Source organism: Salvia miltiorrhiza, chromosome 5 (assembly GCF_028751815.1).
Source record: "Salvia miltiorrhiza cultivar Shanhuang (shh) chromosome 5, IMPLAD_Smil_shh, whole genome shotgun sequence".
Classification (NCBI taxonomy): domain Eukaryota; kingdom Viridiplantae; phylum Streptophyta; class Magnoliopsida; order Lamiales; family Lamiaceae; genus Salvia; species Salvia miltiorrhiza.
This window is the reverse complement of record NC_080391.1, coordinates 32,740,159-32,761,617: the sequence shown is the minus strand read 5'-3', so window position 1 is coordinate 32,761,617 and position 21,459 is coordinate 32,740,159. Positions and strand designations below refer to the sequence as shown.

Below are 21,459 nucleotides of genomic sequence, written 5' to 3'. Positions count from 1 at the left end.
TGACTAGGAGGTCGGAACGAAATGACCTAATAATCGAAACCCGTTTGGCTTTTCAGATGAAAGTTTAAATATATATAGGTTTAGAGACCCATATATGACGACTACTGAGATTTTGGTCATGTGGACTGGCCAGGTCCAACACAATTACTTCTCAGTCACACGGAATTACTTTTCCGAACTTGGTAACTCTTTGTTTATTGGGCTGCAAAAGGTACTTCTGGTCTGAGATCTCCACTTTTTTTTTTTTTTTCACATCTAAAATTTATCCTTGAGAATATGCTGAAGCTTCCCAAGCTTGGGGTCTTCCTCCTAAAATCAACATTTTTTTTTTTAAAATCTTTTTTTTTACACGAAACAAGACCATTCAAACACATTCGACCTTATTCAATATTCATCCTTTGAACGATCCTAATGTCGTACTTCTTGTATCTAGCGTTCATTCTCATAATGCTTGTAATGCATTTATGTAATTCGAAGCACTCTCTCACGCCTTTACAGGAAATAGATTTTGCATCTCTGAGCATCTTTACAAGGTCTGTGTCACCACACACAATACTAAATCATGGAACAACTTTAGTTATTACTTTCATTCTGATTACTAGACTGGATGTTCCACTCGAGACATTCTAGCCGGGGAAATGTCCCTGATCAGCTAAGGTATGTAAACTTAACTTGAGTATACCCTTAGGGTCTCATTAGAATCTCAATATATTGACTTTAGCATCGAACCATTGTCGATACTTTTAACTCTTGTTAAACTCTAAAATATTTTCGGGAACTCCTCTCGTCTTACGCACTTGTATAGATTTCTCTGGTCGATCATAATGGTCGGTAACTTCTAGTTACCCATGTCACATCTCGTCCTTCCGGTTCGTAGTAGGCGATCATAATCAATAGGGGTTCTAAATCATGCTCATGTGTAATGTAAAAAGGTTCCGAATATCTGAAATTATAAGGTGACAGTTCTAATTGCAACACTATAACAACATTACACTAAGCTTTATGACTCTATGTGAGTCTAATTCTATAGTTCAATCATAAATCATGAAGGTTCTCTTCACGCCATAACTGGTGATAATTGAGGGGTTTGAAATGAGGCTTAGCTCATTACGCAGCTGCTAGCTACTCATCACTATGAGCAATGTCTCAAGTAAGTTCTTGTCGGGTCAAGCAATAGTTGGTTCGGTATGTTATCACGGGCGAATAGTCGGAATAAGGAACTATGCCCGTATCACAGACTCATGTGTGACACTCTTCTTTTCGTCTCATTGCATTTTTCTCATTGAATTCTCGTGTCTCTTCAAGTGACATTTGATGTTCTTCCTCTTGCTTAGCTCTTCACTATGGCTATAGTGAAAGATAACTGAATTTCTACCTTCTACTGTTCTTTCGTAACAGTGATCATGCATTCTTAATATTTCTAAGTTTATTGAGATATCTAATCAATCAATAAGACATAAAACTTAAATATAAGCATCTATACATTCGCATGAAACGTGAACTTTTCAACGTTTGATAAAAAAAAATCATTACCTCTTTCTTTCTTGTTGAGCGTGACGATGTGATGAAGTGATGAGCTTTTGTTGACTGACTCTTTTATACTAATATCAAATTTAGGACTAATTGGGTAACTCTTGGATTCAGAGCAAACGAACTGCTCTGATACCATTCTGTCACGACCGGACTTAATTAAGGATAATTAAGCCGAAAAAACCATGACTAAGGGAGGAAGATTAGAAGCGGGGATAGAAAGGGTAAATATATATAATGAAGGATTGAACTTAATCTTTGACAGCGAAGGGGACATTTATAATATATCTTATGTTTAGCCACAAAGATTCAATTAACTAGTAAGTTCGGATGAATCCGACTTAATTCAAAAGACTTATTACTTAAGAATACGCAGCGGAATAACATAATCTGATTACATATATGAAGACATGTATCCAAGAGTTCATTCATTTAACTTTTGACAAAAGCTCCGCTCTTCACTTCATCTTCATCAGCCACTGCTCAACCTACACATTTAGAAATATATGCAGGGCTGAGTACGAGAGTACTCAGTGGGCACGTATACCTAATTATAAAAATACATGCTTCAAAACTGTAAATTGTCATGCCATCATAAACAGTACAGCAAGGGAGTTTTAGCTAAAAGGCCCAAGCTTACTAAATTCATTTGTGATTCTTAAAGTTCGACTGATCAGTCTAAGTTCTCTTGTAATCTATCATATCTGGAACTGTGTGCCGGAGAGGTGGCCACCTCTCACGGTCACTTAACCGGCCAACCCGCTAGATGACTCACGGTCACTGGTGTACACTAGCCCTGGCAGGATAGCTATCAACTGCTCAAGACCCGAATTCGATTACATGATTAAAGTCACATCAGATAGATATCATACTGAAATTTAAACATTTTATGGCAAGACAATATTTGAAATAACTTCAATTAATTTAGTCATGAAATAACTTGCTTGAACGTAACATTTAAACTCATTTGATATATATGAAAGTAATGCCCACCTGACAGCAAAGCTTTGCTACAGATTAGTAACTCCATGACGAGCTCTTATTCTTGCGCTCGACCTTTAATCCGAGAAAATAACGTAAGACTTTAAATCGAGGGAAAATTCTCAATTAAATGAGAATGCGTAATTTAACTATGCATGAATCTCGTATGCATGAACTATTATTCTGAGATAATAATCAGGGAATTTCTATTGTTAATCCAGGCTATCGGATTTAAACAAAAGCTAAGTCTCGTCTCATGAAGCCGGATAATTAACTAAAATTAATCCGTTCTCTTCGGGGTGTTCTAATCCGTCAATTAAATAAATCCCGCTCCTCGTAGTCGATAGAAAATAAATAAATACTTCAGCTTATTCGCTTTATAACCTCATAATTAACCGGGCTTAATAATGAGAATTTGAAATGTTATGAGTTCGAATAATTAAAAGGCTCAACATAAGGCAGCCCAATAATTAATTAAGCAGAAATGAGCCTGGATAGCTAAAATGAAAGGTCCAATTGAAATAATTCATTGGGTTTAGTAATTAAATAACTCTTGGCCCAAATGAATAAATAATGAATAGTTGGGCTCAAATAAATAAATCATGTAAGGCCCAACTAAATAAAATTTAAGTCCATAATTTAAAATTAGCCCAAGAATAGAATGAATTATTCGGAGCTTAAAATTAAATAAAACTCGGCCCAACTGATATGGTAAGCAGCCCAAAGAATTAAAAGACAAAGCCCAATTCCTGAAATGAACTCGGCCCAACTAAATAAAAGATATTCTGGGCTCAGATAAATAAAAGTGGCCCAAATGAAATAAAACAACAGCCCATAGAATTAAACTAAAGCCCAAGGGAGGAGCCCAACTCTCAACTCCCTCAAAATCGATCTCTCTCTCTGTACTCTCGAAATCACGCACGCCAACTCCATTTCAGCCGAGAAGTCTGCCGCTACCGTCTCTAAATGAACGGAGAACGGTCGCCGCCTCCGTTTTCGACGCCGTCCTTCGTCCGATTTCCGTCGATAGCCGCTGCTCCGTTCGACTCTTATTCCTCATCTGAAGTTCTCTCTCTCCCAAATCTGCTGAAGGAAACAAAGAGGAGCCCTAACTTCCCAAATCAGCAATCGTCGCCGCTGCTGTAACTCCCAGCGAACAGCCGAGATCTCGTTCGTCTTCCTGCGTCGGACTCTCTCTTCTCAATCCGATGAAGGGGTAGCAGAGTCCTAATTTCCCCTGAGGTTTCAAACCAGGTTTTCTCCCCCAAAATCCGATCGGCCTTCCCTCTCAACTCCGGTTGGCTTCTCCTTTCCCGGCCGTTCAGCTTCCGCCAGCTCCGTCCGGCGTCAGCTGTCTCCGTGTCTAACCCCGGCGTCGCCCCTTCTCGGTTCGGCCACGTTGCTGCTGGTCCAGAATCGGCGAGGGTCGTCGTGAGGTCAGGAGTCGTCTGCCTTTCACCGCTCGACACCGACGATGCTTCTGTCCCCGCGAGTTGCCGCCCACTGGACGTATCTCGGTCTGAACGAACAGGGCAGCAGCCCCGCCCTCTCTAAAAGCTGAGTTCTCGTCTCCCTCTATTTCTATTAGTCCTTAAGTCTACTGATGTTATCCCTTAGAGAACATGTAACTTTGCTAAGTTTAACATGCTTATGGTCATTTATCAATCGAGACTAGTCATGCTTTGAAATGAATGCGAACTGGATTGAATACTTGGGATAGTGAAATACCTTGGATATGTTCAAACTGTTGGGTGGCTGCTGTGTTGCTATTGATTCTCGTGGAGACAAACTGAAATAGAATTATGCATTGTTTTTCTTAACAAATGAAGGTGGAATCATGGAAGCAGGTGGAGGAGATTTAAGTCAGGGCTTACCTCATTTGAAGTCTTGCAGCAGTAATGGATTCTCCCGTTTCTCTCTCAAAAGTCCTTAGTGTGGAATGGGAGAGAATGAAGTGAGATTGCTGGCTGGAGGTTTAAGACTAAGAGGGAATGGTTGTTGGCTGAACACTTGAGCACTCTACGGAGATGGTACAGAGGTAGGGTGGCTGTAGGTGTTGAAAATAAGAATCAATAGTCAAACGTATTAAAATCAATTCAAAGATTAGATCTTTGAATTGAATATAAGAGTGTGTATATTTGATTTTAAGAAGATTTATATACAAACTGATTTCTTTACGTGTGACTGCTGGGTCCATAAGCATATATAAATGTTTACACCTCTATATTTCTATTCAAACATGTATGTGATGGTATGATGCATGAAGAGCTGAGTTTAGTATTCACCTGCAAATGCTTGGTGTCGGTGGCTGTCTATTGCCATTGAATTGGTCTCAATGAGAAGATAGCTGAAATGAATTGTGTATTGTTTCCCTATTAAATGCAGGCTGAAATTCAGGGAGGAAGTGGAGGAATTAAAGCCAAAGCTTACATCCTTTGAAGTCGGCAGCAGTAAATGAAGTCTTTCTTTCTTTTGGTGAAGTTTTTAGTGTAGAATGGGAGTGGTATGAAGGAAGTTTGCTGCTGAATTATTAAAGGAGTGAATTTGGTAGCTAATCTTGAATATCTAGTCCTCTATGCCATGTGAAAGCCTTGAGAGAGAATAGGTAAAGTTGTGGCTGATTGACAGCTTGTTTGTTCCCACACGCATGCCTTTCCTTTTCTTTCTTGTTGCTGCCGTAATAATAGGAATGTAGGGAGTAGGCTAGGAATTGAGTGATGTTTGTAATAGATAGTGTAGAGTTGTGGGTGTGACTAATGAAATTCTTCAGTGTTGGTCATGGTCATTTTATATCTTACTATTAGTATCTGCAATACTAATTCTAGTCTTGCTATTTAATGGTGTATTTGGGTATCTGAAAATGTAATACAATCTCTAGTTTGCTACTATACTGAATACTCTAATAAATCTTGTTATTCGATATTTGATTTCCTGCCTTACTAATATCGTGATACTCGTAGAATGAATCTAAATTGGATCCGTAGATTTAATTCGCTTCACAAGCCGAAATAATCCACTACTTGAATAACAATAATAGATGGAAATAATATTCTATAGCATATAAAATTAATAACCTGATTTTGCTAAGTCAGTTATCATTCTGAAAAATAAATAATTGTCTGCTCAATGAATAAATCACGATCATTTCACGTGGAAATATCTAATTCAGAATCTCAGCTGGATTAACATTACTGGAGGATGCAATAATTAAATATCGCATTTACTAATCTTAATCATAAATAAAAGAGCGGGCTACTACACACTAGGAGTGAAATTTTGGGCTTCATTTCATTTATTTTATTATTTTTTTTAATACTTGTAGTTTCTTTCTTTTAAGTATATAGTTTCTTTTTTTTTGTAGTTTCAAAATAATACTTGTAGTTTCTTTCTTTTAAGTATGTAGTTTCTTTCTTTTAAGTATGTAATTTCTTTATTAAAATAATACTTGTAGTTTTTTTTTTGTAGTTTATTAAAGTAATACTTGTAGTTTTTTTTTTTTTTTTGTAGTTTCTTTCTTTTAAATATAGTTTTTTTTGTAGTTTTTTCCTTTTAAATATGTAAGTTTTTTATTAAAATAATACTTGTAGTTTCTTTCTTTTAAGTATGTAGTTTCTTTATTTTAAATATGTAATTTCTTTATTAAAATAATACTTGTAGTTTCTTTCTTTTAAGTATGCAGTTTTTTTTGTAGTTTCTTTCTTTTAAGTATGTAGTTTCTTTCTTTTAAGTATGCAATTTCTTTATTAAAATAATACTTGTAGTTTCTTTCTTTTAATACTTGTAGTTTCTTTCTTTTAAGTATGTAGTTTCTTTCTTTTAATACTTGCAGTTTTTTTTTCTTTTTCCTATAGTTTATTTCTTTTAATACTTTTAGTTTCTTTTAAGTATGTAGTTTCTTTTTTCTTGTTCTTCTTTTTCCTTTTTCATTTCAAATTTTTAATTATTTTTTTATTTTAGTTTGAAAAATAGTATCATTTGTTCTATATTAAAGGTTTCATTTAGTAAGAAAAATAGTATCATTTGTTCTATATTTAAAGGTTTCATTTAGTAAGAAAAATAGTATCATTTGTTCTATATTTAAAGGTTTCATTTAGTAAGAAAAGTAGTATCACTAATAAATGATATTAAAAGTTTCGCTTAATGATATTAAAAGTTTCGCTCTTTTCTTTGTTCAATATTAAAGGTTTCATTTAGTTTGAAAAATAGTATCATTTGTTCTATATTAAAGGTTTCATTTAGTCAGAAAAATAGTATCATTTGTTCTTTTATTCTATATTAAAGGTTTCATTTAGTAAGAAAAATAGTATCATTTGTTCTACAATATTTCAAATGACACTATACTAAACCCTAAACATTATGACACTATCAAATGACACTATGACAGTTCAAATGACACTACAAGATTTCAAATGACACTACGAGATTTCAAATGAAACTTCAACAATTAAAATGACACTATAAGATTTCAAATGCTACTATGACATTTCAAATACACTTCGAATGACGCTATGACATTTCAAATGACACTATGACATTTCAAATGACATTATAACAATTCAAAATGACACTATAACATTTCAAATGACACTACAAGATTTAAAAATAACACTATGACATTCAAATGACACTACAAGATTTTAAATGACACTATGACATTTCGAATGACACTACAAGATTTCAAAGACACTACAAGATTTCAAATGACACTATGCCATTTCAAATGACACTTCAACAATTCAAATGACACTAGAAGATTTCAAATGATACCACAAGATTTTAAATGACACTAAGACATTTCAAATGACATTATTCCATTTCAAATTACTCTTCAACAATTCAAATGACACTACAAGATTTCAAATGACACTATGACATTTCAAATGAAACTTCAAAAATTGAATGACACTGCGAGATTTCAAATAACACTATGACATTTCAAATGACACTATGACATTTCAAAGGACACTACAAGATTTCAAATGACACTATGACATTTCAAATAAAACTTCAACAATTGAAATGACACTACAAGATTTCAAAGGACACTATAACATATCAAAATGACACTACAAGATTTCAAATGACACTATGAGATTTCAACTGACACTTCGAATGACACTATAACATTTCAAATGATACTACAAGATTTAAAAATAGCACTATGACATTCAAATGACATTACAAGATTTTAAATGACACTATGACATTTCGAATGACACTACAAGATTTGAAAGACACTACAAGATTTCAAATGACACTTCAATAATTCAAATGACACTAGAAGATTTCAAATGATACTACAAGATTTCAAATGACACTATGACATTTCAAATGACACTATTTCATTTCAAATACACTTCAACAATTCAAATGACACTACAAGATTTCAAATGACACTAAGACATTTCAAATGAAACTTCAAGAATTGAATGACACTACATTTTTAAGATTTCATGTAGTGTCATTCGAAATCTTAAAGTGTCATTTTGAAATGTTATAGTGTCATTTGAAATGTTATAGTGTCAATTTTAAGATTTCATGTAGTGCCATTCGAAATCTTAAAGTGTCATTTTGAAATGTTATAGTGTCATTCGAAATGTTATAGTGTCATTTTAAAATGTTATAGTGTCATTCGAAATGTTCAAAAGTGTCATTGCAAATCTTATAGTGTCATTCGAAATGTTATAGTGTCATTTGTTGAAACTATTAAAGTGTCATTTTGAAATGTTATAGTGTCATTCGAAATGTTATAGTGTCATTTTTAAGATTTCATGTAGTGTCATTCGAAATCTTAAAGTGTCATTTTGAAATGTTATAGTGTCATTCGAAATGTTCAAAAGTGTAATTGCAAATGTTATAGTGTCATTCGAAATGTTATAGTGTCATTTTAAAATGTTATAGTGTCATTCGAAATGTTCAAAAGTGTCATTGCAAATCTTATAGTGTCATTCGAAATGTTAAAGTGTCATTCTAAATCTTAAAGTGTCTTTTGAAATCTTGTAGTGTCATTCAAAATGTCTAAGTGTCATTCAAAATCTTAAAGTGTCTTTTGAAATGTTAAAGTGTGTTTTGAAAGCTTGTAGTGTCATTTATATGTCGGAGTAGTGTCATTTGAAATATAGTAGTGTCATTTAATATTTTATAGTTTTTTTTGAAATGTTAAAGTGTCATTTAAACTGTTATAGTGTAATTTCAAATATTGTAGTATCATTTCAATTGTTATAGTGTCATTTGAAATCTAGTAGTGTCATTCAAATTATTAAAGTGTCATTAGAAACCTTGTAATGTCATTCAAAATGTTAAAGTGTTATTTGAAATCTTGTAGTGCATTTTGAAATCTTGTAGTGTCATTCAAAATGTCATAGTGTCATTCTAAATCTTAAAAGTGTCACTTTAAATGTTAAAGTGTTTTTTGAAATGTTAAAGTGTCTTTTGAAATCATGTAGTGTCATTCGAAATGTCTATGTGTCATTCTAAATCTTAAAGTATCATTTCAAATGTTATAATCTTTTTTTAAATGTTAAAGTGTCTTTTGAGATCTAGTAGTGTCATTCGAAATGTCTAAGTGTCATTCTAAATCTTACAGTGTCATTTCAAATGTTATAGTGTCTTTTGAAATATTAAAGTCTCTTTTGAAATCTTGTAGTGTCATTTTTATGTCGGAGTAGTGTGAAATATTATAGTGTCTTTTGAAACATTAAAGTGTCATTTGAAATATTGTAATGTCTTTTGAAATCTTAGAGTGTCATTCGAAATGTTAAAGTGTCATTTTAAATGTTATAGTGTCATTTGAAATATAGTAGTGTCATTTAATATTTTATAGTTTCTTTTGAAATGTTAAAGTGTCATTTGAAATGTTATAATATTATTTGATATTTTATAGTTTCTTTTGAAATGTTATAGTGTCATTTCAAATATTGTAGTGTCATTTCAAATGTTGTAGTGTCATTTGAAATCTAGTAGTGTCATTCGTAATGTATTAAGTGTCATTCTAAATCTTAAAGTGTCTTTTGAAATGTTAAAGTGTCTTTTGAAATCTTGTAGTGTCATTTGAAACGTCTAAGTGTTATTCTAAATCTTAAAGTGTCATTTCAAATGTTAAAGTGTCTTTTGAAAGCTTGTAGTGTCATTTTTATGTTGGAGTAGTGTCATTTGAAATGTTATAGTGTCGTTTGAAATATAGTAGTATCATTTGAAATGTTAAGTGTCATATTGTCATTTCAAATATTGTAGTGTCATTTCGAATGTTATAGTGTCATTTGAAATCTAGTAGTGTCATTCAAATTATTAAAGCGTCATTCTAAATCTTAAAGTGTCATATTAAATGTCATTTAAAATGTTATAGTATCAATTTCAAAATCACATAGTGTCAATTTAATGTATTAATAGTGCCTCTTGACAAGTAGTGTCATTTATATTTACAAATAGTGTCAATTATAGAAATGACATTTACAATGTTATAGTGTCAATTATTATAAATAGTTTCATTTGTATATCTGAATAGTGTCAATTATAGCAATTGTCATTTGCAAGGTTATAGTGTTGATTCGATGTATTAATAGTGTCACTTAACAAAACATAGTTTCATTTTGAATAAATGATAGTGTCATTCTTATAAGTAGTGTCATTTATATATTTTAAAAGTATTTTTTTACTAAGTTAAACAGTGTCATTTTTGTATTATTTAAAATGTCATTTCAACACAAATGCCTAAAACCAAAGCTGCTATGATTAATATCATACATAAATCACATAATCAAACCCCAAGAGTTCACTTTTGCATCAAGAAAGGAAATGGTTTTACCAACACTACTCCCTAATTATTAGTGCCTTATCAACACGAATACATTTGAACCAGCGAAGGAATCTACACCAGTTGTTGAAAACTCTATAGAGATACATAATTGGAACTACGAATCAATGATTTTGATCAAAACAATAGCAAAACTAGCACTTCAACTTTGCTCCACAAGAACAAGAACATAAGACGAAACAAATAAAAGTGCAATTAAACTTGCAATGCCCCCTAAGAGCCACCAGAGAAATCCAACATTATACATTAGCTTAACTTTAAACATTAGCCATGAATCCACAAAAGAACACAAAGAAGATTCCCTCCAATTACTAAAATCAACAGTTATGCTGCGTTCTAACACCCCACTTGAACCCCTCAAGACATAAAAATCACAGCGAATGGTGTCGTTGTGATCGAACCTCTCTCTGCTGCGAATGGTGCTTCAGAGTTTCCATACTTATTATCTTCCTCACCTTCGCCTTCTTTTTCTTCACTTGGGGCCAAAGCCTCAGGAATCTACTTAAATCATCTCTTGATCATGCCCATCAATAAACCTCATTTGAATGTAGTTTGTAGAATTAGAATTCCTATTGCAGCAGTAGGAAGTTTGAACTTAGCTTTTGAGGAGAGCGGAGCGACACTGCCTTGAGAAGGCTGTCTGCCCTGACGGGTTTCGGAACAGGGAGTGGCGGACCATCGGATTGTGAGCGGAGATTCAGTGAGGTAAGATGAAAGGAGAAGAGGATGCCGGATTTCAGAGGCGGCGACAACCAGCCTCATCGGAATGTCAAAGCCGAAGGATGAAGGGCTAATACAACAGATGGGTGGCAGCTATGGTTGTTGTCGAAAAACGAGGGAGGCCAAGATCTGGAGCCTAGGGTTCGGGCGGCGCTGCTCTTTGAAACCCGGACGGCGGCTGTCAGACTAGGGCGGCGGCAGGAATCGAAGAGAACTTGGAGGGTTAGGGCTCGACCCGCCTTCGCTGAAATTGAGAGAGGATTTCAGAGATAGTGAGACATGGACGAACGAAACGTCGCCGGGGATGAAGGCGAGGCGACAGCCCTGACTCACCAGAGAAGGGATGCGGCAGCGGCAACTCCGAAAAGGATTTAGGGCTCAATTTGTGATTATATGTTTTCTGAATGTGAGGAGAAACACCTAAGGAGTGAGATGAAGGAGAGGAAGGGCCTGCGACGAGCCGCACCTCGCCGGACGAAGCCACGGCGGCTGACGCCCCTGAAGAGAGAAGAGGCGGCGAAATTTCAACGGGACGAAGGAGGGGAAGAGAGAGAAAATAAGAGAGAGAGAGAGAGAGAGAGAAAGGTGAGAACTGAGAAGTGAAGCGGTCCTGCCCAAAAAAAGCGGAATTTTTTTTAAAAAAAATTTACAAAATGGGTCAAAAGACCCATTGCAGAGCGGGTCGGGCGCGCGCATATGGTGAGCGCAAATTTATAACAGCGCTCATTTAAGTTTTTGTGCTAGAACATTTGTCCTTTAAAGCAATTAGTGGTATGACTTATGGAGTTCGATTATGTTTAGATAGCTCTTAGGCCTTTTGACTGATTGCCATGCTCTCTCAGCCATGGCTTCTGTTATCGACATTCTCTCGGTAATGACTTCTCCTTCCAGTTCGTAGAAGAAGCACATTTTACTTTGTTGCAGACTACAAATGTTTTCTTTTTTTGTTTTCCTTTTTATTTCTTCTATTTTTGGTGGTGCTACTGATCGATTTCAGATGATGTGGTTGTTGGATATCCTTGACATCATCTAATGATACGCAGCGGAAATAACAGTCAAGGATTAGATCTAGATTTACAATTGATTCATGTGTAGAGATTACAAACGTACACAACAATAAAATTAACTTACTCGTTGTGTAGTAAACGTGCATCTCGATTCCTACGAATTGAATCCACCACTAGAGGTATCCACGTGTATGTCGATTCGATGCAGGAACAATTCCCAGTGCATGTTTCAATCTTCGACAGCTAGGAAATCTCCGATTGAAACCATAGTACTCTCTAGGTGTTTCACAAGCAAAAGCTTCTAATGTTTTTGTATATTTTCATATATCGATTCGTAAGACCAAGCTCCCTTATTTATAAGCGAAGAAGACAATTCTAAATTGTCTTGTCTTCCTTAGTCAACAATTACGACTAAGGAATTCACACTTGAGTCAACAATTACGACTAAGGAATTCACACTTGAACTGTCTTACTTAGTATTAGAATATATCAAATATATCCTAATCTAGTCCATAATATCTTTCAATCTCCCACTTGGACTAGCATTATATTAAACACCAAGCACTAACTTTGCACTCTTAAGCGAATCAACAATACACATAAAGTGTGACCCAATAGGCCTCCATTATCGTCGATAATCAAATTAAAGTCTACACAAAACTCCTAGACTGCGTTGTGTAGCGAACTCGATATATGAAGAACGTTTACGTGGATTCTGTAAACAAAACCTTTATGCGAAGATATAGTAACATCCTTTCATTCACGAACCACTCGATAGAGCCTAGAATTTGCCATTGTGTCTTTCTAATAGCTCTATCAATTTATCTCATCTTTATTAAATGACCTCCATCGATCATGTTCAACTTTTAAAGTTCGAACATATCAATTGCACTGGCCAGTGACTTAACGGTCAAGTAATATAGAGAAACTGAGTGTTCTTCTCGAAATGTAAATCGAGGAATGAATCCTATCTTGGCACAACTACCACCTTCCCTTATATCCCGATATACCCAACACAAGCCGTATCTACCCCTTTGGTTGGAGTGCAAGCATTGTACTTGGTCAAAGTATACCATTCAATAAGTAAGATAAGCATTGCCCTCAAGTCAAAGGACTGTCACAAACTCCACACACCAATAATCATAGACACCAAAACAAATGATATATTGGTTGGGTATGCCAATACTCTCTAAAGTATCCATGCATCTATCACGAGTATCTAATATCTCATAGTCGTGGGAACAACTATATTCTCTAAGAATGTGATACAGATCGCATGCCAACTTATAACATATCATCAATATCCCAATCTTGATGATCCTTAGTTGGGGCTCTTTAAGAGTTATACTCTATTGCTAACCTCCCACTAAATTAGCAACAATATAAACTCATGGGAACATTTAATTGAATGAAAACAAATAATCAAAGTATTCAATCATATAAATGCATAATGCCATTAGTGACATCAAATGTCATAAATGTGATCAAGTAATAAGTCTCAACACAGATTATTTCTAGACATATTACTTTTTACTCCCACTGACTAAAGCCAGTCTCTAAGATATCCAATGCCCAAACACTCAAAGTGTTTGTTATGATTCATAATGCATAACAACCGGTCAAAAGGATTAGCTATGTCCTCTTATGTGGGAACTTGCTCTAACATAATCTCTTGTTTCTAATATCACTTAAAATCTGCCAACGATGCTAAGCACACAAACTACACCTTGTGTAATGAAAATCATGACATTCATGACCATCCTATTGCCCTAGCATTAGGATCATTCTTTGTGCATTAAATCTCATTGTCATTAGAAGGACAATCCTTCCTTGACAAAAAGATGCCATATTCCATTGGTAGATGTCATTTCGGACTTCTTCATGGAATATCGCCTTAACATCTTGTCTATGTAAGTGGATTTTGATAGCCTAACAGTCTATTAGCTCAAACTCAATAGATCTGGATCCCAAGGATATAATAGGCTTTATTCAAATCCTTCACCATGAAGGAAATTTACAACTGGTCTTTCATGGATTGCATCATGAGTACAACAATTTTCATTTTCAATATGTCATACATAAATGATGATGGAAATTTTGTTCTCATTCTTGTGTTTCCTATAAACACAATGATTTTCTTTGCTTTTGACCAAAATCAAACGATTTGATTTCTTTGTCAAAATAATTGTTCCATATTCTAGAAGCTTGTTTTAGTTCATAACAACAAGCAAAATCTCAATGGACTTGACTTTAGCAATTAGTGAAAAGATTTCATTATAATCAATGCTCTCACAGTGATTATATAACCTTTTGCCACTAACCTCGCCTTGCAGGTTTGCACATTGTCATTAGCATCAAATGGATATTACCCCAGATGATGACTCAGTTAAGGTCTAACCAATCCATTTTAGATTTTATGGCTTTTGCCACTTCTAAGAATATATGACCATCATGGAACCTATGACTATCATAGTTTCGCATAGGTTCTAAGTTCATCACCAATTCCAAATTCTTTATCATCTTGATCCTAGATTAATAGATACATTCTTTAGTTGGTTTACGTTCTTTAGAACTTATACGACGTTGCATTTGTGCAGGCTCTTCGTTATTCTGAACTTGAGGAACTTGAGGAAGTTGATCCGCTATATCATGATGAAGGATCTTCGACATCCAATGTCATATCTCCCCCCGTATTGAAGAATCTTGCATTTCTGCAAAATTCTTCAATACTGCTCTTATTGGATGTGTCTGACGCTCTAAGTAGTGCATCAGTACCAATAAGATCATGAACAGCTCCCACTAAATCCTTGTTTAGACCATCTAACAAGTTTTCTTCCTCCATGTTGACTTTGTGGCTCTAAAATCTTATCAAGATCTAAGTCATAACGATCTTGTTCTCTATAGACCAAGTCTTTTCAAGAAACATCGCAATCCTAAAACTGAGAACTTATATTTTTCAAGAAAATAGTAGTATTCTCGTGTTTTCTTCGGATATCCCACAAAGTAACACTTCTCACTTTTGATTCCAACTAATCAGCGAGCATTTTCTCTACATATGTAGTGTAACCCAAGGTTCACACATGTGTAAACTATGCTTCTTTCAATACCACAATCATATGATATTTACTCAACTAATTCAAGTGGAACTTGGTTCAGAATATAAGCAATAATAAACAAGGCATGGTCCCAAAGATACACTGAAAGTTTTGAGAAGCTCATTATGGATCGAACCATATCTAATGAAGTTCGATTTCTCCTTTCGAATACCCAACTCAAATAAGGTATCCCTAGAGGAGTCCATTGTGGATGGATTCCATATGACTTCAAGCAATCGGCGAACACATGGCTTAAGTATTTCTTTCTCGATCTAATCTTAGAGATTAAATACTTCTCCAAGTTGTTTCTTGACTTCTAACTTAAACTCCATAGATTTCTCAAAGTTTCTGATTTGTGTTTCATAAGATACACATTTCCATACCTTAAGAAATCGTCTGTGAAAGTTGTGAAGTACGAAAATCCACTTTGTGCTTGAGTTGGAAACGGTCCACATATCACTATGTGAATCAACTCAAGTACTTCTTTAGCTTGTATTCTTTTCCTAGAAAGTGGCTCGTTGGTCATTTTAACCTTGAGATGTGATTTCACAAGCACTTTAAGACTTTACGTCAAAAAGTGTGAGTTAGTCTAACTTTCTCGATCTTGTTAATCATTTCTCATTAAGTGACCAAGCCTACATGCCAAAGTTAAGTCGGACTATTCGCATTGCTTGTGATGGTTTATTTTACACACTGAGGATATTTTGTTCGCATTGAGCAAATATAAAGTATTCTCAAGTGAAATATTTTCATCTCCATTAAGCAAAGTAGAATAAATTCTATAAGTAAAATGGATAGAAAAACTTCAATGTCTAACACGAGAATGTAAATTATATTCCTCGTAATTCCAAGAACAAAATAACAATCTAACATGTCCACAAACCCAGAGATAGATCAAATCCATAAGACATTATGCATTTAGCAGCAACTATTGCTCAAAACAGATGCGTAAGTCAAATTTCCTTGGTCCCACTCTCCTGTTTTTAGTTAGACAACACACATTTTAAAAATGTGTGAACTATAACTCGTATCTAATACCCAGGAGTATGAGTTGTTACATGTTCACCTCAATGAAAAATATACCAAATTCTGCTATCAAAACATCCAATGTTTTGAACATCAAGCAGTATCCTTTCCTGTGTCATTTTCTTGACAAAAAGTATTTCATCTTTGGGTAACTTCTGCTTCTTTTGGTTTCCACCTTAGGATACAAAATTTAGTTCTTTGATCCTTCTTTTACCTTTTCTTTCCTTTTGGGTTAGAATTGGCAGAAGCATTAATCATAAGAACTTATTTGTCCTTAGTGGAAGACGATTCAACATCGTTCTTAACATGTCATGAAACTCATGGCAGTGTCACTGTCCTATTGTTCATTTTGAATTCACTATGAAGTTCACAAATGAGACAGATCATTACTGCAAGATTAAGTTGATTGAGACAAATATCGAATAGTCTCGTCCCAATCGATGTCAATCTCTCATTAACTCAATCTTCTTCAAGACATTCATAGAGACCTTGTCTACTCCATGTAGATTAATCCTGAAGAGATCCATGAGTATCTTATACTTTATGGTCTTAGCTTCTAAAGCATCAACACTCTTCAGGTGTATCAACATCTCAATCGAAAACATATGATTACGTTGTTTATGCAGTTCCAAACTCATAGACACAATCATGACATATTTAGCAGAAGTTACATCATCCATATGTTTCTTATAACTTTCAATGTCAAACATTTTGAAAGTTTCTAAAGTCACATTAAGGATGATGTGGATTGATTTCTTGAAGACATAATCAATCCTGTCTAGCCAATCCATGAGCCTTGGCCTTGTAGATTAGAGCATACAATTTTATGTAAATACTCTTTGATCGAAAAGGATGGGTTGCTCAGACAATTATGATGGACGACGCGTTTTGTGCTCAAACAACGACTTATATTTAATGGGGATTTAGCATGCGATATTAATTGCTTATATTTAATATCCAATATTAAATAGCACCAAACGCAAATTACGCGGTCAATCCAGAAAGTTTGACCTAGTCAATTTACCGTATCCAACAAACATAACAAAACAGTTGCAGATAAAACAGAGATAAAAGAAAGCAGTAAAAGGAATCAAATCAAAAAGTCACATTTATTTTACTAATCAAACAAGGCAATTTTGTTTTGATTAGCTCCCACTAATTTTAACATATCTTATGCCCCCAACATAAAATACGAATTTATAATCAATATAAATCTTAGTGGTCCAAGATCCAAGTCAATATTATGCAGCCTCTGCTTTGCTGATGACTACAATAATATCACTTAGTAGGCCTCTAAGCCAATTGCAACAACAATTTTGCAATTCTTGGTTGATTAATCCAATTAATCTGCGTCCTTAAATTATTCTTGGTCGCTTTGCGTTCCAAAATGATTTAAGTAAGTCAACCCCATCACACGGTGCCAACCTATGAATGAGCCTTGGCCTTGTAGATTAGAGCATACAATTTTATGTAAATACTCTTTGATCGAAAAGGATGGGTTGCTCAGACAATTATGATGGACGACGCGTTTTGTGCTCAAACAACGACTTATATTTAATGGGGATTTAGCATGCGATATTAATTGCTTATATTTAATATCCAATATTAAATAGCAACACAATTACTGGGTGCCGTCTACCCAGGCATACGAAATGCGGACCACACGTATTGGGTGCCGCCTACCCATACATAGTAACGCGGACTACATATACAGGGCGCCGCCTACCCAAGCATAAAAGCGGTCTCTAACTACTATAGTTAAATAATAAGCATAAAATCAAATAGCATGCTTATCACAAAACAACATAAAATCTCTACGAATAAAATTCCTTAATCCAATTAAAATTTTATTCTCCAATTAAAATATGGGCTAATCAGTTTGTATTAATTCCAAATCAATACAACATTATTATTTCAAAAATAATAATTTGATATATTAATTCAAAATTAATATAGAAACTCATCAAATATTATTATTTCAAAAATAACAATAATTAATGATTTGCAAATCAAATTAATGAATTAGTCAATTTATATTAATTCCAAATCAATATAAATTTGCATTCAATATTATTCTTTCAAAATAATAATACTAAATAAAATTCATTAATCTAATTAGTTTATATTAATTCCAAATTAATATAAACACACTGATTATTATTATTTCTAAAATGATAATAAACAAGATTTATTAATCTAATTAATAAATTCAATTCTGAAATTGGGATTAATATTATTAATTCTAAATTAATAACATTTTTTTTTTTATAAAACAGTTTCAGCCCAAAAGGGCCATTTATATTTTAAAATTTCACAGGCCCAGCCTCTTAAGAAGAGAAACAGAAGCCCAGCAGCCCTAGGCCCAGACCAGGCCCAGACCGAGGCCCAAATCAACTTTCAGCAATAAGGGTTTGAGAAAAGGGGTTTGCAGCAGCAGCCGCTGCCCCTTTCTCCTTCCCGTCGCCTCGCCCGGAGCCCCGCTGCCGCCTCTTCGCCCGTCAGACGTCGCGCGTCCACGCCGGAGGTCTCCACGCCGGTCGCAGCTCGAAGCCGCATCGGAGGGGACGCGTTTTCAGCGGAGGAAGAAACGGCGCTCTAGCTGGACGGATCCCAGCCGGTCGCGGCTCGAAGGCGCGTCGGAGGTAAGCGGCGACGTCTCCAGACGCCTGCCCGCGTCCTCACCGTTCCTCAGCCATTCCGGCCGAAAGAGCACGAAGCTCCTCGTCGCCGTTCACAGCCGTGGATTCGCCGCCTCCGGCACGCAAGACCTCCACCAACAGTCGCCCTTCATTTTTCGGACTCCAAGCCCGAGATGGCGGGACTGCTAAAGAGGTGCAGCGGCGCGTCGGTTTGAAGCCACGACGCAGCTGCCGACTGGTGGTCGGGCGCTGCACACTGGCGAGCCCCGAGCCACCGTCGCCACCTCGTTCATGAACGTGGTCGGCTTGGATCCGGCGAATGGCCCAGCAAAGATAGCCCAATTTCAGAAAATGGTTTCGAAATTCCTTAATCCCAAATTTCCAAAACTTGCGATTTCAATTTCCAGTTTCAGATTTCTAAAATCACATATTCTTAACCCATAAACAATTAGAACACAATCACAATTGTAAATCGAGCCCCGTGCTCTGATACCACTGTTGGATATCCTTGACATCATCTAATGATACGCAGCGGAAATAACAGTCAAGGATTAGATCTAGATTTACAATTGATTCATGTGTAGAGATTACAAACGTACACAACAATAAAATTAACTTACTCGTTGTGTAGTAAACGTGCATCTCGATTCCTACGAATTGAATCCACCACTAGAGGTATCCACGTGTATGTCGATTCGATGCAGGAACAATTCCCAGTGCATGTTTCAATCTTCGACAGCTAGGAAATCTCCGATTGAAACCATAGTACTCTCTAGGTGTTTCACAAGCAAAAGCTTCTAATGTTTTTGTATATTTTCATATATCGATTCGTAAGACCAAGCTCCCTTATTTATAAGCGAAGAAGACAATTCTAAATTGTCTTGTCTTCCTTAGTCAACAATTACGACTAAGGAATTCACACTTGAGTCAACAATTACGACTAAGGAATTCACACTTGAACTGTCTTACTTAGTATTAGAATATATCAAATATATCCTAATCTAGTCCATAATATCTTTCAGTGGTTTGTACTACTCCTTCCTTACCAGAATAAACTAACATATAAACCCAGTTTTGGATTAATGGTGCAGACTTTCTTTTCTTTGTATGTGACCTTTTAATTGTGAATTTTAGTTATTTAACTTAACTAACCTATCTTTAATGTTTCTAAGTTTCTAATTTTTAATTATTTATAATTATGACTTTAAGCAATAAGTTCACAATATTTAAAATTTTGTTAACTGTGTATATGGAGTTCTCGTCATTTTTCGTATAAAAAATGTCTCGACCCATTCAAATGCACAACGAGAGGCACCTCTGCCAAATAAGATATAAGACCACTTCTTTTCATCTCAAATTATATCTTCAGTCCAACATTTCAGTTTTTTTTTCTTCGATCTAGAAACATAGAGTTTCACCATATATTGTGTTGAAAACCATGTTCTTATCTTCCAAGTTTATGACACGGGTGTTTCAGTCATGGGTGGGTGTTTAACTGACACGGTCACACGGGTAACGGGCTACACATTTTGCTATAAATATTGCTTCTTAGCCATTGTTTTATGATATAAATACTTGTCTAAATGGTTTACATGTCTTTTGCTTGGATAATTATTCATCTTATATTTGTTTTTGTTACTTTTAAGTTATATAAAAAGATTTGTGGCTAAAAAAGTACTTTTTTATATTTTTCTATTCATGTAGTTGGATTATTAGCTCAGTTTTTGCTACTGCTCAAATTTCTGCCCGTTGTGGAGATATGCTTGAATATTATTGATCTAATTAGTTGTTCTATTATTTGAAGCTGGATTGAGATGCTTCATTTTCAAAAAAATTTGGCTTGTGTGTGAGTTGATGATACTTGAAACTGAATGAGAGTGATATCCTTATCACCTGCTCGCTAAGCAACTATTGTGTATAAGTCATTCTAAGCAAACCAAGTTGTGTACTTGTGTCAGCGCTTGACTTTTAGGGGAAACAAATTTTCAATGAATATTTTATTGCTTTTTTTTCTTACTTTTAGGGGAAACAAATTGAATATGCTGCTCAAAATCACTGCCATCTAAAACTTCAAACCTTAGTTATTTATATATGTATATTATATGTAGATTTGTTTGTGAGTATGTATATTTGCATGCTACACTGCACTCTGTTGACAATCAGGCATCAACCCCAACATGTTTACTATGCTGAAGATAGGACTGAAGCAATAGAAATTCGAGCTCAGGCTTCTGAACACAGAGAAAACCACTCTTTTGAAGACTTTCCCAAAGATATTAAAAGGAAGATAATTGCTTCATACCGTGAGCTAGAGGCTAGAAGAAGCCGAGTTAAAGAGCTAGAGAAGATATACATGGATATGGCAATGCAGAAAGAACTGCAGAAAAAGGGTCGAAAACGAAAGCTTCTTGAAGATGAAATTGTTTATCCAACGGCAGGACCTGTATTCAAATGGACAGGAAATAAAACGCCGAGGGAGAGAGAGAGGGAGAGGGAGTGAGGTGTGCAGCGCAAATTAATGTGCTAATTCAAGAACATATTCTCTCCTTTATTAGCTAGATCTCTAAAATTTGGAGCGTGAATTCAAACATACATAAATTGATTTTTGTATCCGTGTGTTTTGTTATTCTTCTAATGCTTACACACAA

General features: G+C 35.0%; 1 protein-coding gene and 1 long non-coding RNA gene across 3 annotated transcripts in view; both read left to right on the top strand.

The window, feature by feature from the left end:
- LOC130986884 (probable U3 small nucleolar RNA-associated protein 11) overlaps positions 1-21,459 on the top strand; it is a 41,312-nt gene extending 19,853 nt beyond the window's left edge. The window contains exon 2 of one of the 2 annotated variants that reach the window (XR_009089468.1): positions 21,007-21,459. Coding sequence is in view for 1 of the 2 variants with exons in the window: in XM_057910418.1 (XP_057766401.1) it covers positions 21,011-21,311 (301 nt within the window). In the remaining variant the exon portion in view is untranslated. The remainder of the gene's footprint in view (positions 1-21,006) is intronic. The other variant, XM_057910418.1, reaches the window with a different exon arrangement.
- On the top strand, positions 4,263-5,433 carry LOC130986885 (uncharacterized). The gene is made up of 2 exons (XR_009089469.1): positions 4,263-4,549; positions 4,897-5,433. It is a non-coding gene; the product is annotated as an uncharacterized LOC130986885 (long non-coding RNA).